General features: G+C 35.4%; 1 protein-coding gene across 1 annotated transcript in view; it reads left to right on the top strand.

Annotated features, from left to right (window-relative positions):
- Positions 1-7690: 7690 nt before the first annotated feature.
- The window catches only part of LOC137633203 (ras GTPase-activating-like protein IQGAP3), a 64938-nt gene continuing 45745 nt past the window's right edge, over positions 7691-26883 (top strand). Inside the window, exons 1-14 of the mRNA XM_068365364.1 lie at positions 7691-7836; positions 12278-12374; positions 12704-12938; positions 13872-14016; positions 14434-14591; positions 15203-15337; positions 16888-16972; positions 18009-18103; positions 18367-18550; positions 20187-20342; positions 20648-20782; positions 23422-23592; positions 25831-25970; positions 26102-26289. Coding sequence (XP_068221465.1) covers positions 7818-7836; positions 12278-12374; positions 12704-12938; positions 13872-14016; positions 14434-14591; positions 15203-15337; positions 16888-16972; positions 18009-18103; positions 18367-18550; positions 20187-20342; positions 20648-20782; positions 23422-23592; positions 25831-25970; positions 26102-26289 — 1943 coding nt within the window. The 5' untranslated portion in view covers positions 7691-7817. The remainder of the gene's footprint in view (positions 7837-12277; positions 12375-12703; positions 12939-13871; positions 14017-14433; positions 14592-15202; positions 15338-16887; positions 16973-18008; positions 18104-18366; positions 18551-20186; positions 20343-20647; positions 20783-23421; positions 23593-25830; positions 25971-26101; positions 26290-26883) is intronic.

Below are 26883 nucleotides of genomic sequence, written 5' to 3'. Positions count from 1 at the left end.
AGATGGACATTAAGAATAACAGATTTGTCACTGGAGATTGTAAAAGAAGCAGGGGGAGAAAGAGAAGACGGTGGATTGATGAACTAAGAAAGTTTGCGGGCTTGGACTAGCACAGAAATACCATAAACAGACACAAGTGGAATGGCATGGCATGTCTGAGGCCTTTGTTCTGCATTGGAGTAGTAACTGCTGCTTCTAATGATGATTATAATATAAGTATTAATCAATGTTAAATGAGCTAACACTCACATAGATCTAGGTTGAAAGACCATGTGAATTATTGCATTTGAAATATATATGTAATTCAAGGAAATGAATACGTCCAAACGCTACATAACAAGAACTTTGCAAGAAAAATTAATTGAATGCCATAGTGCCTCTGATATGAAACTGATTAAGTCTAGGGCCTTAAATAGAATTCTTGTACTCAAGTACAATAGTACTATTTTAAGCATTTTCAGTGAAAGATTGAAATATAAGCCATGTTTTTAAGACCAATGCCATAGTGCCTCTTATATGAAGCTGATTAAGTCTAGGGCCTTAAATAGAATTCTTAGACTGAAGTACAATAGTACTATTTTAAGCCTTTTCAGTGAAAGATTGAAATATAAGCCATGTTTTTAAGAACAACAACATAACAAACGATCATGTACATTTCATGCTGGTCATCTGTTTACTCCCCCTGCAAGCAGCCGGGAATTTAGTCGAACTGTTTCATATAATTAAGAATGACATCAGGTTAAGGACGGGTACAATATCTGAGTGACACCCTTTTGTATAGGTCATGACGAACAACTTCTCTGGCTCTTAGTTTTAATGCGTATGTTCCTGTTTGTTTTTATTTCATCTTATCTTATTAGCTGGGATCTCATTTCAATGGGTCTCTTCTGTCGGGGGCTTGGGACTAGTTTGCGGACTCAAACACTCGTTGTATTACTAATACATTTCTCACAACATTGTTTTAATTAATTTTTATTTCAATGATGTACCGTTGGATTTAATGACGATATTAAACGGTGAAATTTATAAGTAAAAACTCAAAACACCTTGGCAAATCTGTAACTTAATCATGGGTGAAACATAGTACTAAGCCAAGCGTCTCCAAGCAGATTGAAATAATAAAAAACATGTACGTACTCAGAAGAAACTATCTTTGGCAGAGAAAGACATCTTACAACGTAAAAACAAACAGTAAAGGAGGAAAATTTTGATAAATAGATAAACAGAGACCCAAGTATAATGATAAAGGAAAACGGAAGTGTTTAGTGTACCGAAAACTGAATGGGCCCAGCAGAAGAAATGTCCGCGAGTCGACCTTTAACAGGAAGTGAGAGGAAAATGAATTCTTATGTTTCTTGGAGTGAGAAAAGTGATACTAGACATGTGGTGCTTTTGTGCTTGTTGGCAAGGGGAGAGAGAGAGAGAGAGAGAGAGAGAGAGAGAGAGAGAGAGAGAGAGAGAGAGAGAGAGAGAGAGAGAGAGAGCTTGTCACCGATACTCATTTGACGAAAGAAAAGAAAAGTGTAGGAGTAAAGAGATGAATGAAATTATAACACGCATCTGAGGATTGACGCAGTAACACTAGGGTTTGTCCCTCAAATTTGATTGTTTATTTCTATATATATATATATATATATATATATATATATATATATATATATATATATATATATATATATATTATTGATTTATAATATGATACGAGTAGGTCTAACTGGCAGCACAATTATGGTGGTCATCGAGGTATTAAACATCGTAAATTATTTTGATAGAAAGACCTATTCTTAAGTTTAAATTGATATAAAGAAATGTAATATTAATGATGGAGACATGAGGTGAATATCCAAACAGTTATTAGACGAAAGTACTGTAAATTTACACAGGATTTAAGACACAGTAGACTCATAAGCAGCTCGTCGAGTCCTCTTCACATACTGTTCAATCTAACCTTATCTTGTATATACACTCTTGCTCTTCTTGTAAGATATGTCTTATAATTTATCCAATCCTTACTATTTTATCACTACGTGTGTATTATCCATTTTTTTCATTAATCTATGATCATCCATTCTTACCACACGTTCGAACCACCTCAAAATCACACCTAGCGTCCGCACTTCACATCCATAATGGACACTTGGTTCAGCAATCCCTTTATACATTATCTTCTTGGCTTCCACAGGTGACTTAAGTCTCTCACCAATCTTTTGCACTCATCCTGTTTCCTTTCTTACTTCTATTTCATTATTCACCTCTTCTCTCATCTTGGCATCATTTTGATGTTTTCTTGCAAGACTATACAGAACTGGTCCGAATTATGCAATTTTGTACGTTTTGGGGTTCTTCGCCACAAGAAAACGAATAGAAAATATAAAGAATGTCCTGAAATCATTTGCGAAAAAAAAATGAAACATATATCATGTCGCTATTAAAAGAATGACCAAGATAAAAAATTAATAATTTGGCAAAAAAGGCCGAAGGGATAGCAACCGCACCTGTGAAGGGGGTGAAGGGGATAAGGGCGTATCATGAAAAATTTTATAGTTACGGTCAGCTACGTTGAAACGTATTTTATGTAAAATATTTAATTTCTTATTCCCTTACTACTTGATTTATCATGGAGAATAGTAATACAGTAACAGCGAAAGAAATAATAGACAACGAACTCAACAATAACTATATCTAAGAATAATGATACCATTTTAAATCTTTTAATCTTGACATTTAATATATCAAAATAAAAATTTTCCCACAGGTCCTATAGCACAACATACACAAGTTTAATCTAAATATAACATCTCATCAAGCTAAAGTTCATTTCAGGTTAAACAAACGAATGGCATTACATCGAGAGAGAGAGAGAGAGAGAGAGAGAGAGAGAGAGAGAGAGAGAGAGAGAGAGAGAGAGAGAGAGAGAGAACTGAGACTGCTTTGTTGATAACGTGACATAGTCTCACTCACTCACAGAGGCGCCAATTGTCTTTCGAACATCTTCGTTTCATCGAAACGAATTATAACGATTTCAGCCACTAGATAATTCTCCTTTGATTCGAATATTAACCACTGCTAACCAGTGCCTTGCGGCTCGTACTAACCGTTGGTTAACCTTTGGCTGGTTGTTACTCAACCGTTCACTCCGTTGGTATCTCACTGGCAAATTGCTTTTTAACCATTAGGTTTGGTTAAGTGTTGTCTGACCTTGGCTGACTATTCGTTAAGTGTTAACAATTTTACTTTACTTTGAGCGATGTTTTCCTAGTCCTATCTCATAGGGGAACCCTACGCACTACAGGACCTACAAAATTATCGTATACATTCTTAGGTATTTAGAGTATCACAGCGTATTCAAAATTATTTACCGCGTTATCCCTACACTAAAGGGTCGGTTGCCTGATGTGCCCTCTCTAATGCGCTTTTCCACCAAACCTCTTCTCTCTATATCATCCTTCACCTTAGCTCGCCATCTAACCCTCTGCTCCCCTCTCGATCATCCCTCTCTTCAAATCCTCATTATCGCATCACTTAGAAAACCAAGAAAGTCTTTAAGTTTCTTCTTAACTTAACTTAACTTGAAAGTCTTAGTATGTATGTATAGTCTACACGATTCGCTGGCTGCAATATTATATCTGTAGCAATTCTCTTAAGATATTTTGGACGTCAGTTTCTGATAACTTGATGCTATTATTATTATTATTATTATTATTATTATTATTATTATTATTATTGTTGTTGTTGTTGTTGTTGTTGTTGTTGTTGTTGTTGTTGTTATTATTATTATTACTTTGTAGCACAAACCCTAGTTGGAAAAGCAAGATGCTATAAGCTAGAGGGCCCCAACAAGGAAAATATCCCAGTGAGGAAAGGAAACGAGGAAAAATAATATATTTTAAGAACAGTAACATTTCTTATACAAACTATAAAAACTTTAACAAAACAAGAGGAAGAGAAATAAGATAAATACTGGTTACACTCGGGCACATTATTCTATCAATAGTCTAAAAACCAAATAGGCCTAGGTGTAGACTGATCGTCAGCTCATCGCTGGCTAATTGCTAGCCATTCATTTGCTAGCTCCTATCTAACCCTTGGAAGTTATTAGTATATGAATATAGTTTTATGCTCTTTTAAATTCGGTGTAAATATTGTAACATCAACGAACAACATGTCGTAGTGTCCTTTAGTTTCAATCGTATACAAATTCCCGAACTCTAAACAGACTATATATATATATATATATATATATATATATATATATATATATATATATATATATATATATATATATATATATATATATATATATATATATAAATGTGTGTGTGTGTATGTATGCTAGTTATAACTTAAAGAGCTATGGAAAGGAAAGTGATGGGACTATCACTAATTATGATTATTATTATTATTATTATTATTATTATTATTATTATCATTATTATTATTGTTGTTGTTGTTGTTATTATTGCTAGCTAAGCTACAACCCTAGTTGGAAAATCTGGATACTATAGGCCCAGGGGCCGCAACAGGGAAAATAGCCCAGTGAGGAAAGGAAGTAAGAAAAAAATAAATATTTTAAGAACAATAACATTAGAATTAATAAATTCTATATAAACTACAAAAACTTTAACAAAACAAGAGGAAGAGAAATTAGATAGAATAGTGTGCTTGAGTGTACCCTCAAGCAAGAGAACTCTAACCCAAGACGGTGGAAGACCATGGTACAGAGGTTATGGCACTACTAAGAGACAGAAAAGGAGCAAATGGATACGAGAGGAAACTAAAATAGAGGATACCCTAACGACAAAGACAAAGAAATGGACGTGGGAAGCCCATATAACGAGAATGATAGATAATTAAGAATAACAGAATAGGTCCCTAGAGATAGCAAAAGAGGCAGGGGAAGGAAGAGAAGACGATAGATTGACGGGTTAAGAATATTTAGGTTATAAACTGTCATAGTAAGGCCATAGATATACACGTTTGGAAAGACATGTCTGAGGCCTTTGTCCTGCAGTAGATGACCATAAACAGACGCGAATGGAAAGACATAGTTGAGGCCTTTATCCTGCAATGGACTAGCAATGGCTGATGATGATGATGATTTTTATAATAACATCATCATCATGAGCCGTTGATAGCTCACAGCAGGACAAAGGCCTCAGACATATGCTTCCACTTACATATGTGTCTGGTCTTTGTATGCTATTCTATACCACAAAAAATTCTTAGCTCGTCAATCCATCGTCTTCTCTTCCTTCCCCTGCTTCGTTTGCAATCTCTAGGGACCCATTTTGTTATTCTTCTTGTCCATCTATTATCTGTCATTCTCGTTATATGCCTTGCCATTGTCCGTTTCTTTTCCTTATATGTCAGAATATCCTTTACCTTAATTTGCTCTCGTATCCATGTTGCTCCTTTTCTGTCTCTTAGTGTTATTCCCATCATTATTCTTTTCATAGCTCTTTGAGTTGTAACTTGCTTATGTTCTAAGGCTTTAGTAAGGTTCTGAGTTTCTGATGTTAGTTAATACTGGTAATACTATCTGATTAAATACTTTTCCTTTTAGAGAAAGTGTAATTTTACTTTTCAAAAGTACATTTTGGTAGAAGCTCTTCAACCCATGATAATCCTTCTTTGATTTCGATCGCATGTCCTGTTGAAATACTTACTGTTTACTGTCTATCGTAAGTGTGTATATTCATTAACAATCTCCAGAGGTTCGTCCTTAACTCTTATTTGTTGTCTCTACATTTTCATTGAACGTTATCTCAGTTTTACTCATATTAATTTTCTGTCCTACGTTTCTTCTTTATTCAAATCTTTTATCATCTTTTACAATTCCTCCCATAATTCACCAAACAGAACTATATCATCTGAAAATGCCAAGTTGTCAAGGTATTCCCTATTAATGTTGATTCCTACATTTTCCCAATCTAAATTCTTGAAAAATTTCTTCAAGGCACGCTTTCTCCATCGGAGTTTTCTCACTATCTTTGTGTATTTTTACGTATCCCGAATAGATATACCCAACTCCAAGTGTTCTAACTTAAGAATAATCTATTCCTTGTCTTTGAAGGGTTTTCATTACTGCTGAAGTTTTGACAGATTCAAAAGCTTTCTCACAGTCTACATATAAATGTGTATTAAATGACGTGACGTTTTATGTTTACGGTTTAGAAATACTAAAGCATACTAACAATAAATTCCATCTTAAAGCCGTAAATATTGGTTTGATGATGTAAGACATCTAAACGTAAGACCTCAAGAAAAAAAAGCCTTGATCAATAGAGTTTAATACTTTTAACACACAATGTGCGACAATTTAAAGATAGATAAGGGACATTCATTGAGCCTATTAGTTTATTTTTTTTTAATCATGTTTATATTAATCGTTAAGTAATATCCTCCGACCTTTCACTTCAGGGACCTAGGCTTAGCGAGCTTCTTTGGACCCCTTGGCTCACCCACCCCACCCACTCAGTCGGGCTATCTGACTGCGTCAAAATTTCATACAAATTTGACCATAATTTCTTTAATTTGTATATTTTAACGCACTCTAAACGTCTCATGTGCCAGTAGGGCTTCTTATATTTTAAATTAAGTGACGCACAGGGTGCGTTTGCCGTATCCATAGTTTTAACATTTAACGCTAAAAAAATGCCTGGGTTCCTCCTTTTGGTGGGCCCCTCCTCTTGCTGGGCCCTTAAGCTTCAGCCGTAGGAACAATGCGACCCTGGCCCTTGTGGCTAAGCTTTGTTAAAAGTTAAGCTGTTCCTAATCTACTTTTTAGTAAGTCTAATGTGAGTGTTTTTTTTTCTTTTCTTTTACAACCCAATTCAGGCTTTTAACGTATTTTTTTGCTGTTAGTTTAGCTATGATTGAGCTAACACTGGTTTTTGCTCGCATTACCTAACTTTAAGTATCTTATTTTATATGTGAAAGAAAGGCTTACTAATTCTTCCATGAGTTAGTTTTATTGAAGTATGAAAATCACGCACAACGCCCATCTGGTCCGATGTTCGAACTCCGTCCCTTGGGGCGTGTAAGCAAAACCTGCCGTTTTGTCATTATTGTCAACGAAACCTATAAATAAAGAATTTAATACTCTTAAATTCATATATGAATAACCGCAATAAAAGCATTTGCAAATTAATTAATTAATATATAGAATGTCCATTATGCCCCGCATATTATTATGAGTGTGTATTCGGATGTTTATTTACATTTTGCTCCTGATGTAGTTGGTAATTTAAAAGGCGTTTTTAAAATATAAAAACAGTATTGATGTCCCAAGCCTTCTTCAATCAATCATATATTCTAATTTGTATAAATAGATTAAATATACTTAATTTTTAAGTGAAATAACTCTACTTAATACTATAGATTTGCTTTGACAAAAATCCAGGGGTGCCATTCGTACGATAATTATCGTACATGTACGATTATTTTAGGTCCAGTACGATGTACGATACATACCTTAGGTATATAAATGTGTGTGTTTAATTAAACAATTATACTAAAATATTTTGAAATAAGTCAATCATGTAACTCCTTAATAATTGTATTGAAACTGAGTACGATAATTTTGGTTAAAATACGACAACTTTAAGTCTTATGTACGATAATCCAGTCAAAATCTCTCAACCAATCAGAGCAAAGAGACGAAATCAGCCAACCAATCAGCGTTAAGTTTACATTTTGTTACCACCAATCACAGTCGATGGACATTTTATATGAAGGTATGGCGGTAGCAACTGTTTTTACGGAGATCCAACTTTAAAACCAATTTTTATGGTAGTTTTCAGCAAAAATACTCCGTAATGGCACTTCAAAGTCAAGGTAAGAGTTCCAGTGTTATGTTTACCGTACTTATTTAATTAATTACTCTGCTATTTATGTCTACGCGGTCGTAAATAAATAACTTTGTTGAAACCGGACGTGATAATGTTACGGGGATCAGCTGATTTTGATTGACATTCTAATCCACAATTTGAATGGGATTTTCGGTGTTGTCTTTTTCCTTTAATTATTATATTTCTCATAACCTAACCCAATGCATTTCTATTCTACCGTGGGCCTGTCCACTTAGGCCTATCTTAAAATGAATTTTAGTAGGCCTACGATTCTTTGGGCAGCTAGGAAGTCAGTTCATAGTATTTAAGGAATTTTATTTAAGGTATATTAACTAAAGACTAGCCTATACATAATTCAAAGCTTGGCGTTGACTATTGCAAGTGTACCCAGTAGGCCTAGATCTATTGAAAGTGTACTCAGTAGGCCTAGACCTATTGCAAGTGTACCAGTAGGCCTAGACCTATTGCAAGCATACCCAGTAGGCCTAGGCATATTGCTAGTTTGATACAGATAAAGCTTCATTTTTGCAGGTGAGGGAAAGGCCGAGTCCTGCAGTTTCCTTAATCTTTATTAGTTGGTAAACAATAGGTCAAATCAGTTTACTAATAGTGCATTCTGATTTATTTTACATTAACAATGTTCCCAAAACTTTCAATCAGCATATTTTAATAATTATTACAGTTACATTAGTTTAAACCAATAACGATGAATCGCTTGGTAACGATAACGGAGATAATAAAAAATAGTTTCTGCCTACTGCTCTAAATTTTCCTAAGTTTCGTTTTGATCTGCAGTGTGCCAAACCTAACTGTTACACTGTACAGATAGCCTGGCTTCACATGCAAAACATGTGTGGCATTTAACTCAAGATTTTACATTTTGATAGATTTATGGATGAATGTTGAACCTAAGCCTATAGGTGGTGGTACACTTGCTACCACATGCAAGCTCAACATGGTGCCATCTTGTCAGTCGTCCTGCTTCAAGAACTGTCTCCATTCTTGGCGATCCTCATAGAGCCTCATCTCATCAACTTCCCGCCAACTGAAGCCTCTCCTCTCTACTCCTCTCTCTATGTTTTGTAGCCATCTCAGTTTTGGTCTTCCTACCGGTCTCCTTCCTTCTGGTGTCCATTCCAAAAACCTTATAGGATATCGCTCTTCCTCCATTCTTTTGACTGCTACAAAGTATAAAACTCAAAGTAACACTATTAAGTGTTATGACATGTGCATTATAAGCTAAGACAATTTCATACTTTTAACTAGGGAAAAATTGGCATTTCAAATGAAAGCAAGAAGAACGACATTCTTTTTCCCGCTTACGTGAGCGTACATTTCTTGAGCAGCCATTGCCGTGCCCTCCCTGGTCCTAGCTTAGGCGGAGAGAGGGCTTGGGCAGTGTTCATATGTATATATGGTCAGTCTCTAGGACATTTCCCTGTTTGTTAGGACAATGTCACTGTCCCTTGCGTCTGCCATTCATGAGTGGCCTTTAAACCTTTAAACAGTGCAATTTGTGCTCGCACAACTATCCAAGCTTAATTACATTTATGCACGTACGTAAGCACACTCGATCATAGCCAACCTCAACTTTGAGTAGTGAATTCATTGTCTTGATAAGATGAAAACCAATTTTTACCTATCCACTAATCATCAAGGGTATAGCCATTAAATTAAATGACGGATTTCTATTATTATAATAGGCTTAGAAGTTAGCCTAAGGTAGATATGGCATTATTTGAAATACTTTGGGTTATAAGAAATCTATTGTTAGGCAACTTTTTAATGTATAATAGTGTAATTATAACCTTTTTTCTGAAAGTTTCTTTGATATCAACAGATTCAACAATCCTTTGTGTTGGCATTAAGGGACCACAGTGAGAAACCAGAATGTTTTGAAGACGTAACTAACAGATCAAAAAGGTTGGGGCACAGAGTCCGATCTGATAAGGGACCGTCGTCTTCATTTAGAATAGACTAGGTCACGGTGAATTATAGCCTGGGGTGAAACATCAGGGATGTCTGCTAACCTAACTTAACCTAGGACACCATATGCCATGGCTTTCCTGATTTGTGAATGAGATTGTAGGAGAAATACATGTTTACGTGTACAGTAGTTCTTTGTCTCCAACTAATCATGATCCTATGACTGTAATTGCCTATTGCAGTCTGTCATTATTGTTTATACTTTGGCTTATGTTTATTTGGTCGACCAGCCAACTACCGTATTTTTCTTGATGTATTATTATTATTACTATTACTATTACTAGCCAAGCTTCAACCCTAGTTGGAAAAGCAAGATGCTATAAGCCCAAGGGCTCCAATAGGAAAAAATAGCCCTGTGAGGAAAAGAAATAAGGAAATAAATAAATGATGAACAAATTAACAATAAATCATTCTAAAAAACAGTAACAACATCAAAATAGACATGTCATGCATAAACTATTAACGTCAATACATATGTTATATATAAACTATAAAAAGACTCGTGTCAGCCTGTTCAACATAAAACATTTGTTGCAACTTTGAACTTTTGAAGTTCTACTGATTCAACTACCCAATTAGGAAGGTCATTCCACGACTTGGTCACAGCTGGGATAAAACTTTTAGAATAATGTGTAGTATTGAGCCTCATGATGGAGAAGGCCTGGCTATTAGAATTAACTGCCTGCCTAGTATTAGGAACAGGATGGAATTGTTCAGGCAGATCTGAATGTCAAGGACAGTATAATTTAGAAAGAATCTCTTCATGAGCCCGCAAGATTCTATTACACATTTGAAAATTGCCAATTTTCGAAGCCTATACTGTAAGTAAAAAAAGTCGTCCGAAAACTTGGATAAGCCCAGGGTCATTTTATATTAATGATCACGTCGCTTGTGTACCACAGTCAAATAGTTTTCATGCCCTGCACACATCGCAGAATTACCCTTTTTATTCTATAAAGTATTCTCACATGCCATAATCAGAAATCAAGCTTTAAAATGGCCATTTATACACTGCAGGAAAGCAACAACTCTCCCAAAATTAGTGAAGTACTTACTAAAGTTTGAAGCATAGTTACTTCAGAAAACCAGAGAGACGGCCGTAATTTCTGTTTGACAAGTGACATCTTCATAAACATGACTAATTATACTCTTCGCAAAGAGAGTTAAAAGTAATTGAGGCATCACAAGACATTATAAAATTAATTAAGAAGCACACAAAAAAAAGGCACACTTTGTTAGTGAACTTTTGCTATAGAAAACTTTAAATTGACAAAAAAGTTACTGAATCTGCTTTATTTTGTACTGTATCTAATGATTTGTATAAAAGTAACCACCATTACCTTTTATCAGTTAAAACTTCCATTTAGCATCCCGCTGACAGTTTACAAGCTTAAACTTGCCTGGTCAAGATTGGCTTAGTCGTGGTAGCACAACAGTGGTCTAACCGCGATTGGGAACGCCCACACACTGTGCTGAGTGGTAGGGTATCCTTCGTTATCCTTTCTCCCCACTTTACGAGCGTATAAGACGAAGCGTCAACCGACCTTGGTGAAGGTGACTCTTCGTTGTAGACTTACCCAGTGTGGGTAGAGTCTTGCCTTTTTGTTTGCAGTCAGCTCCCTCCCTCCTGGTCAACAGTTCCCCTCCTCCTAAGTAGTAGTTCATGGGAAGTACTGTAGACTGCATTGGAAGAAATAACAATTTCCTAGTAATTTTTGCTTTTCCTAACTATACTTGCCACTAACTACATTTTGTTACTGCCTTCCCTATCTTCCCCTTGACGTCCCACTTGTCAAGGGAACAGGGTTGGGGTTCTGAGGCCTGTTATGGCCCAAGTTGACCTCGGGTCATATCCTTCCGCCTTGGGGGTGAGGGAGGCCTATCTGGATTTTTATGTTCGTGTTTGGGAAATCCCAGAACCTTCTAAGAATGTAGTCTGTGGCAAGTATAGGTAGGAAAAATAAACACTAAGAATTTTTTATTTTTACTAGAAAATATAGTATCATTTGTTAGGCTCCTTTTTCTTTTAAGATGTTATATTTATTACAATGCTATTTTGTTTATTGCTTCTCAGTATTTAACATGTGCTATCAGTGCACTGTTAATTCATGTGCTGTCATGTCATATACAGTATTCTTTTGTGATATGGGGTATATTTTCTATCTTGTAAACAGCACAGTCAGACATGCAATGGTAGTGTCATGGTGCTCCCAAAGTTTTCTTTGCAGTTTTATGAGTCTCACTTTTGTCATGTGTTAAAACTTTATTTCGTGTATCTTCCTTAGAGTAATGTAATTTATGTTGTGTTTTAAATATTTTTTTATTTCATTTATAGAATATGCAAGCAGTACTTCCAACATGACAAATTAAGAGTTAATGCAGTAGTTTGCCTGTATTTTACCATATCCAATTTTATTATATGGATTTTTTTTTCTCTGAAGGTGGTATGGATTGCGGCCTTAGTGCCCAGGAAATGGACGAGCAGCGTCAAAAGAATGTGTCATACCAATACTTGTGTCACTTAGAAGAGGCCAAAAAGTAAGTACAGTATCGTATAATACACTTTTCATTACAAAAATATTGTCCCCTATAAGTACTAAAGGAAGGATGGTCTCTCATGTATGAGTTTGTTGCAACATTATTTACTATTTTATTACATCATATTTAAGGAGGTTTTCCATAGCTAATGTTGAATTCTTGGCCATATTTAACCTTACTAAATATAACATTTTAGTATATATTTATCACTAATTGACTGATATCTAATCAATAATTATAATTTATTTTAATGTGTTGGAAACTAAACTGTGTTCTCTCTCATTTGATTTTTGGAAAGGACTGGGAAATATTTTTTCTTTTTACAATAGATGGATTGAAGTATGCATAAATGAAGAGCTGCCTGAGGCTGGAGAATTAGAGGAAAAGCTGAGAAATGGAGTTTACCTGGCAAAGTTAGGTCATTTCTTTGCGCCTGACACAGTTCCTGTGCGTCGGATATACGACTCTGATTTGAGCCGGTACAAGTCCATGGGTTTAACGTTCAGGCATACAGACAATATAAACTATTTTCTGAAGGCTTTGGAAAAAATTAAGTTACCTGCAGTAAGTATCACATGAAATACTTTGAATATAGTACTGTATTGCGTACGTATATAAGTTTTGTAGCATAGAAATTATAAGTGTAGTTGGGTCTTTGGAGGGGGATATGTTTGTACCAAATGTAACATGTTTTCAGAATAGCTGATATATACTGTATGAAATATACATAGTGCGAGTCTTGATGCCTGAAATATTAACGAGCAAGTGCAGAATGTCAGGAAGTTGAGAACCTTGTTGTATACATAGGCAGGTCTTAAAAGATCTAGAGCAATTTCTTTTACCTTGTAAAGATGGGCCGTTGATCAGAAATTGTGAGAGCAGTAAGAAAGAGAACAGGTGTGTAATGCAGACAGCTATACTGCTGGCTAAGAATGTCTAATAAGGAGAACAAAAGCTCATAATGGGTACATCAGGTCTATGTACTGTATTGCTCTATGCTGCAAAATCGTTTGCACTGACAGAAAATAGAAGGGATTTGGTGCTTGGTCTTAAGATTCATTGCCGGAATACTGTTGGAAGATCATAATATGATACATACCATTTTATTGCTGTGGATAGCAGAATGATATATACAGTACTGTATATTATTTATACAATAATTTTAACATTAGTGAAATGCATCACAAATCTTTAAATAGTTTTTTGTATTTTAACTTTAAAATCTTACTATAACAATCAAAGTGGAAGAGGTTATTCCATTCTCCTGCTAAGGAGATGCTATAGTCATTGTAGGCTTTTGCTGATGGTGACAAATTTTGTGATTTATGCTAAAGATGATGATAGCTGTTTGTAAACCAGTTGACCATTTTGATAGGGCTTTGTCGAAAAATAATTGCTTACCTTAAATATAATGCATGTTTAGGTACGAGTCAATTTCATTGGAAAATTTTCATGGTGATGGTGTATAAAAAAAGCTCATTTGCTTTGTTTTTTCAGATATTTTACCCCGAGACAACAGATGTTTACGATAAGAAGAACATGCCCCGTCTTGTGTTTTGTCTTCATGCTCTCAGTCTTTTCCTATTCAGGCTGGGAATAGCTCCACAAATTCAGAATCTTTATGGCAAAGTGAATTTTTCAGGTAATACACAAAGTGCACCGTTGGTAAAGTTTTTATACAAAGTATTGCAAATTTTCCTTAGTACCGTAGAGTACTACCATTTTATCAGCTATTTTCTTAAAGGAATTAAAAAGCTAGCTGCCTTTGTTGATTATTTAACTATTTGTAATGGTTAAATTCTGTTATATGGTTAAACTGATCAAGAATAATTTGTAATATATAGTACATTATTAGCATATAAAAAATTGTCCATTTGACTGTTTCTTCCTGGGAAGTTTGATGTCAATTAGGGTTTCCAAAATCTGGTCAGTCATTCCTGTAGGAAATCTTTCAATTTACTTTCAATATCACATTACCCAATAACTTACAAACATATTATTAATGAAATGCATTATCTTTTCTATTGTAAGTCATATTGGTTTAAACTTCTTTCTCCAGATGAGGTTATGAATGCGATGATGCAAGAACTTAGCAAGTATGGCTGTCAGATGCCTCAGTTTGGAAAGATTGGTGGGATTCTTGCAAGTGAATTGCAAGTAGATGAAGCTTCTCTTCATGCCGCAGTCATTGCAGTAAACGATGCTATTGAGAAGAAGGTATGTGGAAGGTCAAGTGATTTTGGTTTATTGTTATTCTTCATATTGTACAAGGGTCACAGGTTGACATATTGTCATCTGTATGGTAATCTGAATGGCCAATTTAGTGGAAAATCTTAATTTTAGCAAATTAAAACTGCTACTGCAGACAGCCTGAAATCTGCTGGATCCTGAAGGGTTCCGGTACTAGATGCTGCAAGTCGAGATTAGTAAGCATGGTAACAATGCTTAGTGCTGTAAGGGTTTGATCAACATTTTTCCAAATATGAGACATTAGCAAAGATAACCATTTTTCATGCTTCCCAGTTACAGCTAATCATCATCAAGGAATAATGTGGTTTAAAATTCCTGAAGCGTTGGAACTTTATCCACCTTGGATTATCTTCAAGTTTCGTCTTTAATATCTCTGTATCACTATCCACAAATTATGTATGAAATCTTAATCATCATACGATAGTCAATCATCATCAGACAAGACCATACAACAGTTTGTTGGACTAATCCTGTGTTCCTGAAATATCTTTCCTGTGCAAAAAAACTTTCAAAATGCAGTGATTTGTGATTTTTGCAGTTGTGTAACAAATTAACTAGTTTTCATTCTCTATCAACAGGACTCTGAGGAGCTGCTTGAAACTTTACGAAATCCTTCTGCCCACATCCAGAATGCTCTCCAGGAATACATTGAAAGTTATCTTCAGTGTCTTTCAGATGCCAAGTTGCACAAGAAGGAAATCGCTATAAACAAGGTTAGGACTATTACTTAATGAGCCTCGCATGGCACACTGTGGATGACATTAGAATATATTTACAGTGTCCCTTTCCCCTTAGCTGCCCAAGGTTAACTTGCTCAGTGATCTTATGGACAGATTTCTTTGGCAAACCATCTTAGATTATAGAAGAGAAACTTGTCTCTTGCAAATTTATAAAGTTATTATAAATTACACTTAAATATGCAAGGTGCCTCGCTGCCAAGAATGTTTGCATGTAACTAGCCAAAACTAACAGGTACTTAGCACATGTTTAGTTTAGTGCAAGATGTATAAGTCATTGAGTAGATGATAGAAGAGAAGAATATTATAGTTGTGAATCCCATCACACCTTTGTATCCTTTTTGTACCATAGCAAATGACTTTGTGAAATTTATTGTGCTTTTTCTTTTGCCTTTGAGAGAGCATTACTTATGTTTATTAATTTCACATTGGAATTTTTCACTTCAAATCCTCAATTTATAATTTGTACACTTTCATGGATGTTACAAATCCTAACCCTTACTGGTCTGCCAACCGACAGCTATTATGAGTTTCAGGCAGCAGGGAGCCTCAATTTTTCTTGTGAGTAGCCTATTGGTGATAAGTCTAGTTTCTTAGATTCTTTTTGAAAATCGTTTTCTTTGAATTTTTTTACTTATCAAATATATTTGTAATCTCGGTCCCATCATTTCTCGGATTGTTCTTTATTTCCAGATTGCCAGTCCTAAAGTGTCCAATTGTTACCTAGATTTTTAATTGCCAATTATAAGTGATGGGGTTATTGTGGTGAAACCTTGTTTTTGAAAAAGTATTCTGTATTCTTTTTACAACTAGTTCTCAAGGCCACAATAAGTTGTGGAAAGTCTTGCTTTGCTTTATAACACACACAATTTTCTTTTGAATAGGGAATTAAATGGTTTTTTTTATTCAAGAAGACCATAAATGAGGGATGATCAAGTAATAGGTTTGTGTTAAAAATAGGAATTGGTTTTTAAAATGTTTGAGACAAAGATAAGTTACAGGAAAATGATCGACAGAGAGGAGATAATCTAACTCACACCATGATACCTAGCTTTAGACTAGGAAGTCAAATAAGACCGAAAATGCAAACGAAACAGTACAGGAGTAGTGATATCAGTGTACAGCTTAAAGGATTTCCATTACTTCTCCCCCTAACTGTAAACATATATTAATCGTCTAGTTTACTGTTCTCGCCTAATTTCTTACATCTTGCTCTTCAGGCTTTTAACTTTTACTTAATAATGCATCTGCCTTGATTTTCCCCTATTGTACCTTGGCACTGTATAGACTCCTAGGCTCAGTGGTTATGGCCCAATTCCAGGAATGAAATTATCAGACATTTCATGCCAGCTTAATTGAGAGTTGGGAATCATGATGAAAGTGGTTTGGCCAAACTAACTAATAAGGATTATAAACTTTTGAGTAATATTGTTAATGTTCCACAAGAAGAGACAAATTGCTTTGTGTTGATATTACTATATTTTGAAAATTTAAAGCTTCCTTAAATTCCATCCATCGTTTTTCAGAGCCGTGACGAAGATTACATTCCAGATGCTTATGATGAATTACTAACTCAGGCGGAAATTCAAGGACACATTGGTGAAGTCAACGGTAAGTTGTTTGTATTAAGATCAAACATATAAATGCTATATAATTCTAGTCTAAATAATAGTCTATTAAATTTCAAGTTCTACTTGTTGGTTATCAGGATCATTGTGACGTTCCAAAGCCCATTTTCTGTGTAAAGGGTATAAAAATATTTATAAATTTATATATTATATTGCCATTATTATAATTATTATTATTAATTGCTAAGCTATAACCCTTGTTGGAAGAGCAGGATGCTATAAGCCTGGGGGCCCCAACAGGGAAAATAGCCCAGTGAGGAAAGGAAACGAGGAAAAAGAAAGTATTCTAAGAACCGTAACAACATTAAGATAAATATTTCATATACAAACTATAAAAACTTTAAACAAAACATGAGGAAGATAAATTAGATAGAATAGTGTGCCTGAGTGTACCCTCAAGCAAGAGAACTCTAACCAAAGACATTGGAAGGCCATGGTACAGAGGCTATGGCACTACCCAAGACTAGAGAATAATGGTTTGATCAAATTTGGAGTCTCCATAGCTAAAGAGGATTTAATTGATTATTTTGGGTTCCATGGTATTTCTTACCTAAGTACTACATACCATATTTTAATTAAATGTAGAATCCAGTAAGTTTCAAGTATGTGTTATTGGTCATGTTTTGCATGACTGGTGTAACGTTTGTTGCCAAACACCCTGCATTTGATTATACAGTATAACCAATGTTCTCAAGTCATGGACTGTGCCTTGACTTGCTGGAATGTTAGGCGAGAAATTTTCTTGGCTGAGGGTATTCTCAACCACTAGTTCTTGACTTGCGTATTAATCTTTATTTTTGCTATTTACCAAAATGTATCATTGGCGTATGTCCAAGAAATAATTGCATATGATCGTATGTTACACAAGTTCATTTTTTTCCATGTTCTTGATATTAATGTGGTTGTATATTACATACTGTACATTTAGTTATATTTACAGTTATTTATTATCAGTTTTACGCATCATGCTCAGAAAAATCTCACTTAGCATATTTATGATGATGATGTTTATGTTGCAGTGTTCTGCTCTCTGGAAAGAGTAGAGGAAGCTGTTAGAGATGGCAATGCTGAAGATTTGTTCTTGGCATTAACCTCGTCGGTTCTCTCTGTCAAGGTTTGTGGTACCCGAAATATTCTTTCAGATTTACTAGTTATGTTTTCATCCTGTTGTGGTCTTTCATAGTCTATTTTAAAGCAGAAATTATATTTACCAAGTTTCTGGACTTGCTGTACTTTTTCTAATATTCGAAAACTTAATTTTTGAACATAAGTGCAATATTGAGCCTTCCTATTGTAGAAGGCATTAGATTTAAAAAAAAAAAAATTAGTTTGTTTTGTATATGAAGATTGTCTTCAATATTATATATCCTCTTTCAGGGAATCTGTAAGGAGTTAAGTATGCTCTATTTGGAAGGCTTGGCGAAGGAGATGGAGGGAAGGCAAGATGATGTATATAATCAAAATAGCTTTAATATGTCTTTCGCACCAACTCTGCTCACCAAGACAATCGTACAGAACACTGTGACACGTGTTAATCAAGAAGCCAGTGCTAAGCAGCAGTGTAAGTGTTAATCTTTTTGTACATACATACATGTACCAAAGGCACTTCCCCCAATTTTGGGTGGTAGCCGACATCAACAAATGAAAAAAAAAAAAAAGGGGGGACCTCTACTCTCTACGTTCCTTCAGCCTAACCAGGGACTCAACCGAGTTCAGCTGGTACTGTGGCCGCGGGGGCATAAAAACAATTAGAATAGCGCCAACGTTATCCCTGCGTGTCGTAAGAGGCGACTAAAAGGGACGGGACGAGGGGGCTGGGAACCCCCTCTCCTGTATAAAAATCCTACGAGGCATCAACATCTTTTCATAATCTAAGAAATATAACTGCCTAGTCTTTAAGAGGGATAAGTTAAAGTCCCTCCCCTATCAGCTAATGATGCCAGACTGGTACGGAGTCTGTATTTAAGTGATAAAGTATGACTTGTATTCTAGGGCCTAAATTTTTTATTTTTTATTCTTTAGTGATTGAAAGCTAGGAGATAGTAACATGGTGTTTGATATTCGTTTATGAAGTGCTAAATGGTGGTAATATAATTGTTTGCTTCGAAGGTGAGTGACTATCCTGTATAATTATTTAATTTATGGAAAGTTTTAAAGGATGGTTTCTTTCATGTATAGGTGATGTAGATGAATAGTTTGATTAATCAAAACACCCCCATATATTTGTCAATTTTGAATCTGTGTTATTGTAAGTGTATCTGGTCTTGTTAGGCTGGGAGGAACGCAGAGAGTAGAGGTCCCCTTTTTGTTTTTGTTTCTTTGTTGATGTCGGCTACCCCCCAAAATTGGGGGAAGTGCCTTGGTATATGTATGTATGTATGTAGCTGGTCTTATGTCAGTGAATTTTTGCATGTGTGAGCAGCATATTGAAAGAAAGATTTACCTTTGAAATGGAAAGCACAATAGGACAGTTATGATTACATAAAAGCTGTAAAATATTACTTAATTTCATTCCACCCCTCCTCCATGTATACTTGGCCAAAGATATGAAAGTAACTGCTCCTACAATAGTTATCTATCTGGTTACTTAGATATACATGAAGTGTGGTTATAGTTAACTGAGATCAGGATATATGCATGGTTGCCAATTGGTTGATATACTGGTTTATATAAGGCTAAAGGCTAGAAAACCCTTTTAACGTAAGCCTTTAGCTGATTTTCCCAATGTGTGAATTTCTAAAAAGAATTCTCAGGATAACTGAAATAATGCTTTAGTGCAGTAATTTTAAAATTGATACATACCTACATACATATACCAAGGCACTTCCCCCAATTTTTGGGGTTAGCCGACATCAACAAATGAAACAAAACAAAAAGGGGACCTCTACTCTCTACGTTCCTCCCAGCCTAACAAGGGACTCAACCGAGTTCAGCTGGTACTGCTAGGGTGCCACAGCCCACCCTCCCACATTATCCACCACAGATGAAGCTTCATAATGCTGAATCCCCTACTGCTGCTACCTAAAACATAGTCCATAGAATTTGATAATTTTTTAGATTGCTGCTTATGTATCCTGTAATTCTGTCTTGCTCATTGAAGTAAACTTCTGTTTCAGTAAAATGTAGTCTATAAAATTTAATGATTTTTCAGATTCCTATAATTCTGCCTTACTCATTGAAGCCAACTTCTGTTTCAGTAAAACGTAGTCTACAGAATTTGAACAAATCCTTAGAGTGTAGAAGTCCAGCGGAAACTCTAGCTGCTCTCAGGGAACTTGGCTCTAAGCTCCCACCTATAATGGATTTTGCAGCACCTCTTTACCACGAAGAAATGGCAGCAAATCGCAGTTACCGCCAATGTGAGTTGCAACCTTCAAAGTGTTTCTTGAATATGGTTCGGCCATTTGTATTTGTGGCAGAATTCTTTTGTGTAAAGGAGTATTTCCTTAGCAATGAAGGATGAATGTGGTTAATCTTGTTTTCTTAAGAGCCTAAAATTATGAAGAAAAATTCTTATAGTGACATGTTGCAACTTTTTATGTTAGTAATTCATTCAATTATGTAAACCAGACCTCAAAATTATGAAGCAAATGACAAAAAAAAGTACAGCAATGAATAACTATATTGAATATTTTTTAAACTTTTTAATTTGTCAATTTTCAGTGTGATTTAACTCTTGAAGAAGTTGAGGGTGGTGTGAAGTTACTGTCTGCTATAGCCAATATAAGTGCTGCCATAGATACTCACAATCCTGTAGAAGTGTGGCAATATCTATCTCATCCCCACGCTCACAATTCAGGTATGTTTATGATTTTATAGACTAGTTAACAAAGCCACTTAGGGTTTTCCGACTCTCAGTGGTTGCCCATATGATTTCTTAAATGAGATGCAACTGTTGTAGCAAGGTTTAGTTGAAGTTGGATAGCCTTGTTGGAAGAGATGGATGGAATTTGATGGACAGTGTTCTTGTTAAAAGTTTCACTTCCAAGACAAAGAAAAGTGCATTCAGTTTCACTGTAATAGCATTTCATTTTTTATTCATTTTGGAATAATTTCTATTCAGTGTTCATGATCTAGTCCTATTGCTTTTTAAGTTTTTTGCCTCCCAGATTTCTAGATAATGAATCTTGCTCAGTACCCTGCAGATTATTAATAGTTTAGTTGGATGATTCAAGTAAAGCCTATCGAGAGAAGAAATGCAACTAGATGACACAGTTAAATCTTCTGATAATACCCTAATGAACTTAAGCCTTATTTTGTCTATCCATGAACGATACATACATACATATACCAAGGCACTTCCCCCAATTTTGGTGGGTAGCCGACATCAGCAAATGAAAACAAAACAAAAAGGGGACCTCTACTCTCTACGTTCCTCCCCATGAACGATACCACCTATATTTGTCCTTGCATAGATGGTTCCACCTTTGAAAATTCCTTTTGCCCCACTCTTCAGGCAATGCGCAAGTATCTATGTACGTAGTGTCCTTATGGTCCCACTGCTTTAATTTACACCTTTTACTTTTCATCCATCCCTATTGGATTATTCCCAATTAACCCTGGTAGGCAGGGCTATGTGGACATTACATGACGTCCTTCTATTGTCCGTAAGGCCTGTAGCTGCCCTTGACTCTATATGGTCTTTTTGGTTACAGTTCCAAGCCATACAGCCCAAATTCCATAAACCCAGCTTCTGTACTTTTATATTTTTGTATTTTTTTGTATTGTATTTACACTCTGATCAGCCAATCTCAAGACTATCGCGAATATCCACACATGAAAACTACAGCAGCACCAATTTGTTATAGAATATAAAAGTTTTTATACATTTTGTTTATAGCTATTATTATTACTTATCATATGAATCTCTCTCTCTCTCTCTCTCTCTCTCTCTCTCTCTCTCTCTCCTCTCTCTCTCTCTCTCTCTCTCTCTCCTCTCTCTCTCTCTCTCTCTCTCTCTCTCTCTCTCTCTCTCTCTCTCTCCCTCTCTCTCTCTCCTCTCTCTCTCTCTCTCTCTCTCTCTCTCTCTCTCTCTCTCTCTCTCTCTCTCTCTCTCTCTCGTTGATGTGACGATACATAGCCATCTACGTACATGACAAAAACAGAATATTTAATATAAATATTGGTGTATTTAGTAAATTACAGTAGTTTATTTTATCCATTTACAAAATAATTTTGATAACTTCATAATAACATTCATAAATGAAGAGCCTGAAATGTACTGTAAACATACCAAATTCTAAACATCCACATTTACAAGTAAGTATTTATGTAGAAGTGTAGGTAATAGGTTGGTTAGGGCACCAACCACCCATTGAGATACTACCGCTAGAGTTATTTATTCCTTTGACTGGCCAGACAGTACTACATTGGATCCCTCTCTCTGGTATGGCTCACTTTATCTGCCTACATTTCTACACATACACTGATTAGTCTGGCAGCCTCTTTCCACATTCTCCTCTATCCTCTTACACCTGACAACACTGAAATTACCAAACAATTCTTCTTCACTAAAGGGGTTAACTACTGCAATCTAATTATTCAGTGGCTACTTTCCTCTTGGTAAGAGTAGAAGAGACTCTTTAGCTAAGGTAAGCAGCTCTTCTAGGAGAAGGCCACTCCCAAAATCAAGCCATTTTTCTCTAGTCTTGGGTAGTGCCATAGCCTCTGTACCATGACCTTCCACTGCCCTGGATTAGAGTTCTCTTGCTTGGGGCACCCTGTTCTATCTTATTTCTGTTTTTTTTATATAGTTTAAATATGAATGATTTAATTGAATGTTACTGTTTTTTAAATTTTATTTTATTTGTTTATTACTTTTTTTGTGGTTTATTTATCTCCATGTATCCTTTCCTCACTGGGTTATTTTTTCCCTGTTGGAGCCCTTGGACTTATAGCATCTTGCTGTCCCAGCTTAGCTTGTGATAATTTATTCGTAAATTTAGATTACTTTTTTCTGTACTACATTAATTACTATAATATTTTTGTAAGTTTAAGATATTCTTGTTAATCATATATTATTCAAATTGCATTTATGAAGGAAGTACAGAACTGAGAATGGTTATTTGTGGTTTAGCCTAGTGACAAGTAAATTTGACTTATGTAGTTTTTTTAACTTGTCACCTTTCCTTGAACCAATTACTGACGTTGGGTAATGTACATACATACATATACCAAGGCACTTCCCCCAATTTTGGGGGGGTAGCCGACATCAACAAATAAAAGAAAACAAAAAGGGGACCTCTACTCTCTACGTTCCTCCCAGCCTGTATAATTACTGTCTTCTGAAAAAAATAAGATTTCACAATAACTTTTAAATTTAAACCAACTTTACTTTGAGCATTTTTTTTTTCTTTTTCCTAGTTAAAAAGTGGTTCAAGTATGAATATGATATATCAACCACTCATCTTATCACTTTTGTTTCCAATAAACTTTCTATTGCCCAGGGTGTAGAGGAAGTGTACGTACGTGAGTACGTGGCTGCTCTCGAGGAGGTTAGACGAACCAAGTTGTCGGGTGAAGATTCTTGCCCGCTATTGACATACCTGGACATCCAGCAAGTAGTCGATGATGTAAATGCAAAACGTGAGGAGGACGATGATAGTAAGTCAATGGTGTCTTTATTTTGTTAAGTTTAAATTAAGGAAACTATGATTCTTGAAATTCTTTGAATGCGACAGGGTTTGTTATTTTTAATTTGCTTCGTGGAATATTAGTGATAATTATGTCATTATTGTATGATAAGGAGTCACAATGTGCTCATATGAAATTTTCTTTTCAATTGTGCCATTCTATTATTAGCTGTTAACATTAAATATATTTGGGAAGTTCTGAGACATAACATTTGAAACTTGTTTTTTTTTTTTCAACTGAAAACTTAGTATTTTATCACATGTTTTGATGTATGTTTTATGAAGAAACATTTTATCACATGTTTTGATGTATGTTTTATGAAGAAACATTTTATCACATGTTTTCATGTATGTTTTATGAAGAAACAAAGTAAACCTATCCTAAACTGATCTATCATGCGATACATTGTACCATGATTTAAGCATTAGCTAATAATTTTAGGTCAACTATATAAATCAAATTCAATTTATAAGAAAGTAAATAAAGGACACTACTGTAAGGGCAAGATGTTGACAAAGCAGAATTTGGAATGGTATGAAGTCTTCAAAGTTAAAAAAAAAAAGCCCAGGAGAAAAAAAAGAAAATCGTTGAAAGCAGGGACTGATGGTTCCAAGCATGGGCAAAACGGTGCATTTATTTACTCTACATTTATGGAATGAGGGGACTGGGAATCCCTTATTCTGTATAGTTACTTCCTGTGAGATATATCAAAAGAGGAGGTGGGGGAGTGACTGTTCCCTGCACTCTAGTTTTGGGGTGTCTAAACGAGCTTGGATGTAGTATGATAGAGAGTAAAAAATGAGAGATATGAAGTGAGTTTTGGAATAGGAGGATGGTTGTATTGGCCTTGTGTGAGGCAAAAATAAAATTTAAGGGTAAAGTGATGTTTGAAGTGACAGGGAAATTGTCTGAGATTGAATTTGAAGAGCAAGAGAGGTTGTGGCTTTATTGCTGAGTGAATGGATGACAGGTAAAGTAGATGAATCGAAGGAAGTATCATCTAGGTTAATGTGGGTAAGGGTTAGGTTGGGTAGGGAATGTTGGGCTTTTGTTATTGCGTATGGGCCAGTGGGTGCTGGAGAGGCAGAAGGTATCATTGGGAAGTATGGTGTACCAAGTGAAAATGAGAGGAGTGAGAAGCTGCTAGATGTGTGTGTTGTGCAAGAGGTGTTAAGTTATAGTTTTTCAAAAAAAGAAAAATAATAACAAGTATGCATGGGTGAGAGTGGCAAATGGAAGAGTGGTAGAAAGGGCACTATTGGATTATGTGTTGATAACAAGAAGGATGTTTGGAAGATTGAAAGATGTGCATGTGTTTAGGGGTATGGCTAATGATATGTCAGGTAATTTTTTGGTTGAAGGAAAATTGGTTGTAGCTATAGAATGGGGGGATATAAAAGGGAAGTAGCGAAGGTTGAAAAAAACCACAAATAAAAAGTGAATACAGTATCAAGAAAGATTGGAAGTGGCATAAGATGGTGAAAGTGAGAGAAAATTGTGATCTAGAGGAGCGGAAGTTAGTAAAAAGATAATTTTTCTTCAGCTAATTAATTTCAAATAAATTGTTTTAATCTAACTTTGTACCATCACTAAATACAAACCAACCCAATTTATAGGAGATATTTTTTTACTAATTATAGTTGTCACTATTTCTCCTTTAACTACATGTTCTGTTTATAGTTGTATTTTACTGATCTAATGTACAAGTCTTTCGTTTTGTTTATGATTTCACGCTTTTCATTTATATCTGATTTAATAAGTGTGAAATACGTTTCAAAAGAAGAAGGTGTAAAGTTTTTATTTGCAAGTTTCATTAACCCTTTTACCCCCAAAGGATGTACTGGTACGTTTCACAAAACCCATCCCTCTACCCCTATAATTGCTATTTATATTTTTTTTTTTTTTTTGCATATTTTTGATAATTTTTTTAGAAACTTCAGGCATTTTCCAAGAGTATGAGACCAACCTGACCACTCTATGACGAAAACTAAGGCTGTTAGAGCAATTTTAAAAAAATATAATGCAAAATGTGCTTGAAACAAAAATAACCCCTGGGGGTTAAGGGTTGGAAAGTTCCAAATAGCCTGGGGGTAAAAGTGCTAATATGCTATATAAATCTTAATATTAATGCTCTAGTATTCTTTCACCTACGCAGAGCCAATCTTGATTCTTGATATGATCAGTTACAAACCTCTCATCTTTTCACAGAGATTAGAATAGTAACTGGCGTAAATGACTGTGTGGAATCGGGAAATGTACAAGAGATGATGAATGGACTAAAGCACCCAGCGCTGGGATTAACATCTCTGTGCGAGAACGATTCGCTTCATTATTATCAGCTTTTAAAGGTGAGTATTTGCATAGTAAAATACATAGTCATAGAAATACGGTATATAGTGAAGTTTTAAACTTCTTGTAAAATATGGACAACCTCAGTTAATGTACAGTAAATAAACTAATATTTGTATTCCTTTTCCAGTTGCTCCGGTCAGCAAAGAAAGAAATGTTGGGTAGTAATGCACAAGAATTGTGGTTAGAGGACATTGAACAAGTTGTAGGTGCCGTGAAAAGACATGCTGTGGAGTCTTCTCAGACTGCTCAGATACTGACTAGATTGAATAAGGCGTTAGCATCAGGGGAGGATTCAACTGTGCTGGACCTCTTGAGGTAGGGATGACAAAGTTGTTTGACTTGACTGTAGTGCCATATTTGTTAGATGTATAAGATACTTTGGTTTGGAGTGAAAATACCAAGTTCGTGTATCCATACACTATACAAAAGAAGTATGATTTTTGCTTTTGCAGGACTTTCTGTTCAAACTGTGTTCACTACTTGAATTACAGCTTAATTGTATTTCCGTGAAACATAAAATGTCATAACAATTGCATAATTCAAGCACTTACAGTATTACAGTACAGTACTGTATTCCAAAGAGTAAGGTTATGAGATGCACATGAAGTGAGGGTGGTGCTAGATTGAATGTTATGCTGAATGGAGAGTTACTTGAAGTAGATAAATTTAGGTACTTGGGTTCTATTCTTGCTGCAAATGGTGGAATGGAAGCAGATGTACATCAGAGAGTGAAGGAAGGATATACAATTTTCGGGGCAGTGAAGGGAGTGGTAAAGAATAAAGGGTTACGTTCGAATGTAAGGAGAGTTCTGTATGAGAAAGTGATTGTACCAACTGTGATGTATGGGTCAGGTTTGTGAGGAATGAAAGAGATGGAGACAGAAATTGATTTCGATCTAGATGAAGTGT

This window comes from Palaemon carinicauda, chromosome 42 (genome assembly GCF_036898095.1).
Source record: "Palaemon carinicauda isolate YSFRI2023 chromosome 42, ASM3689809v2, whole genome shotgun sequence".
Lineage (NCBI taxonomy): Eukaryota > Metazoa > Arthropoda > Malacostraca > Decapoda > Palaemonidae > Palaemon > Palaemon carinicauda.
The sequence above is the reverse complement of the archived record's forward strand: the minus strand, read 5'-3'. Positions and strand labels throughout refer to the sequence as shown.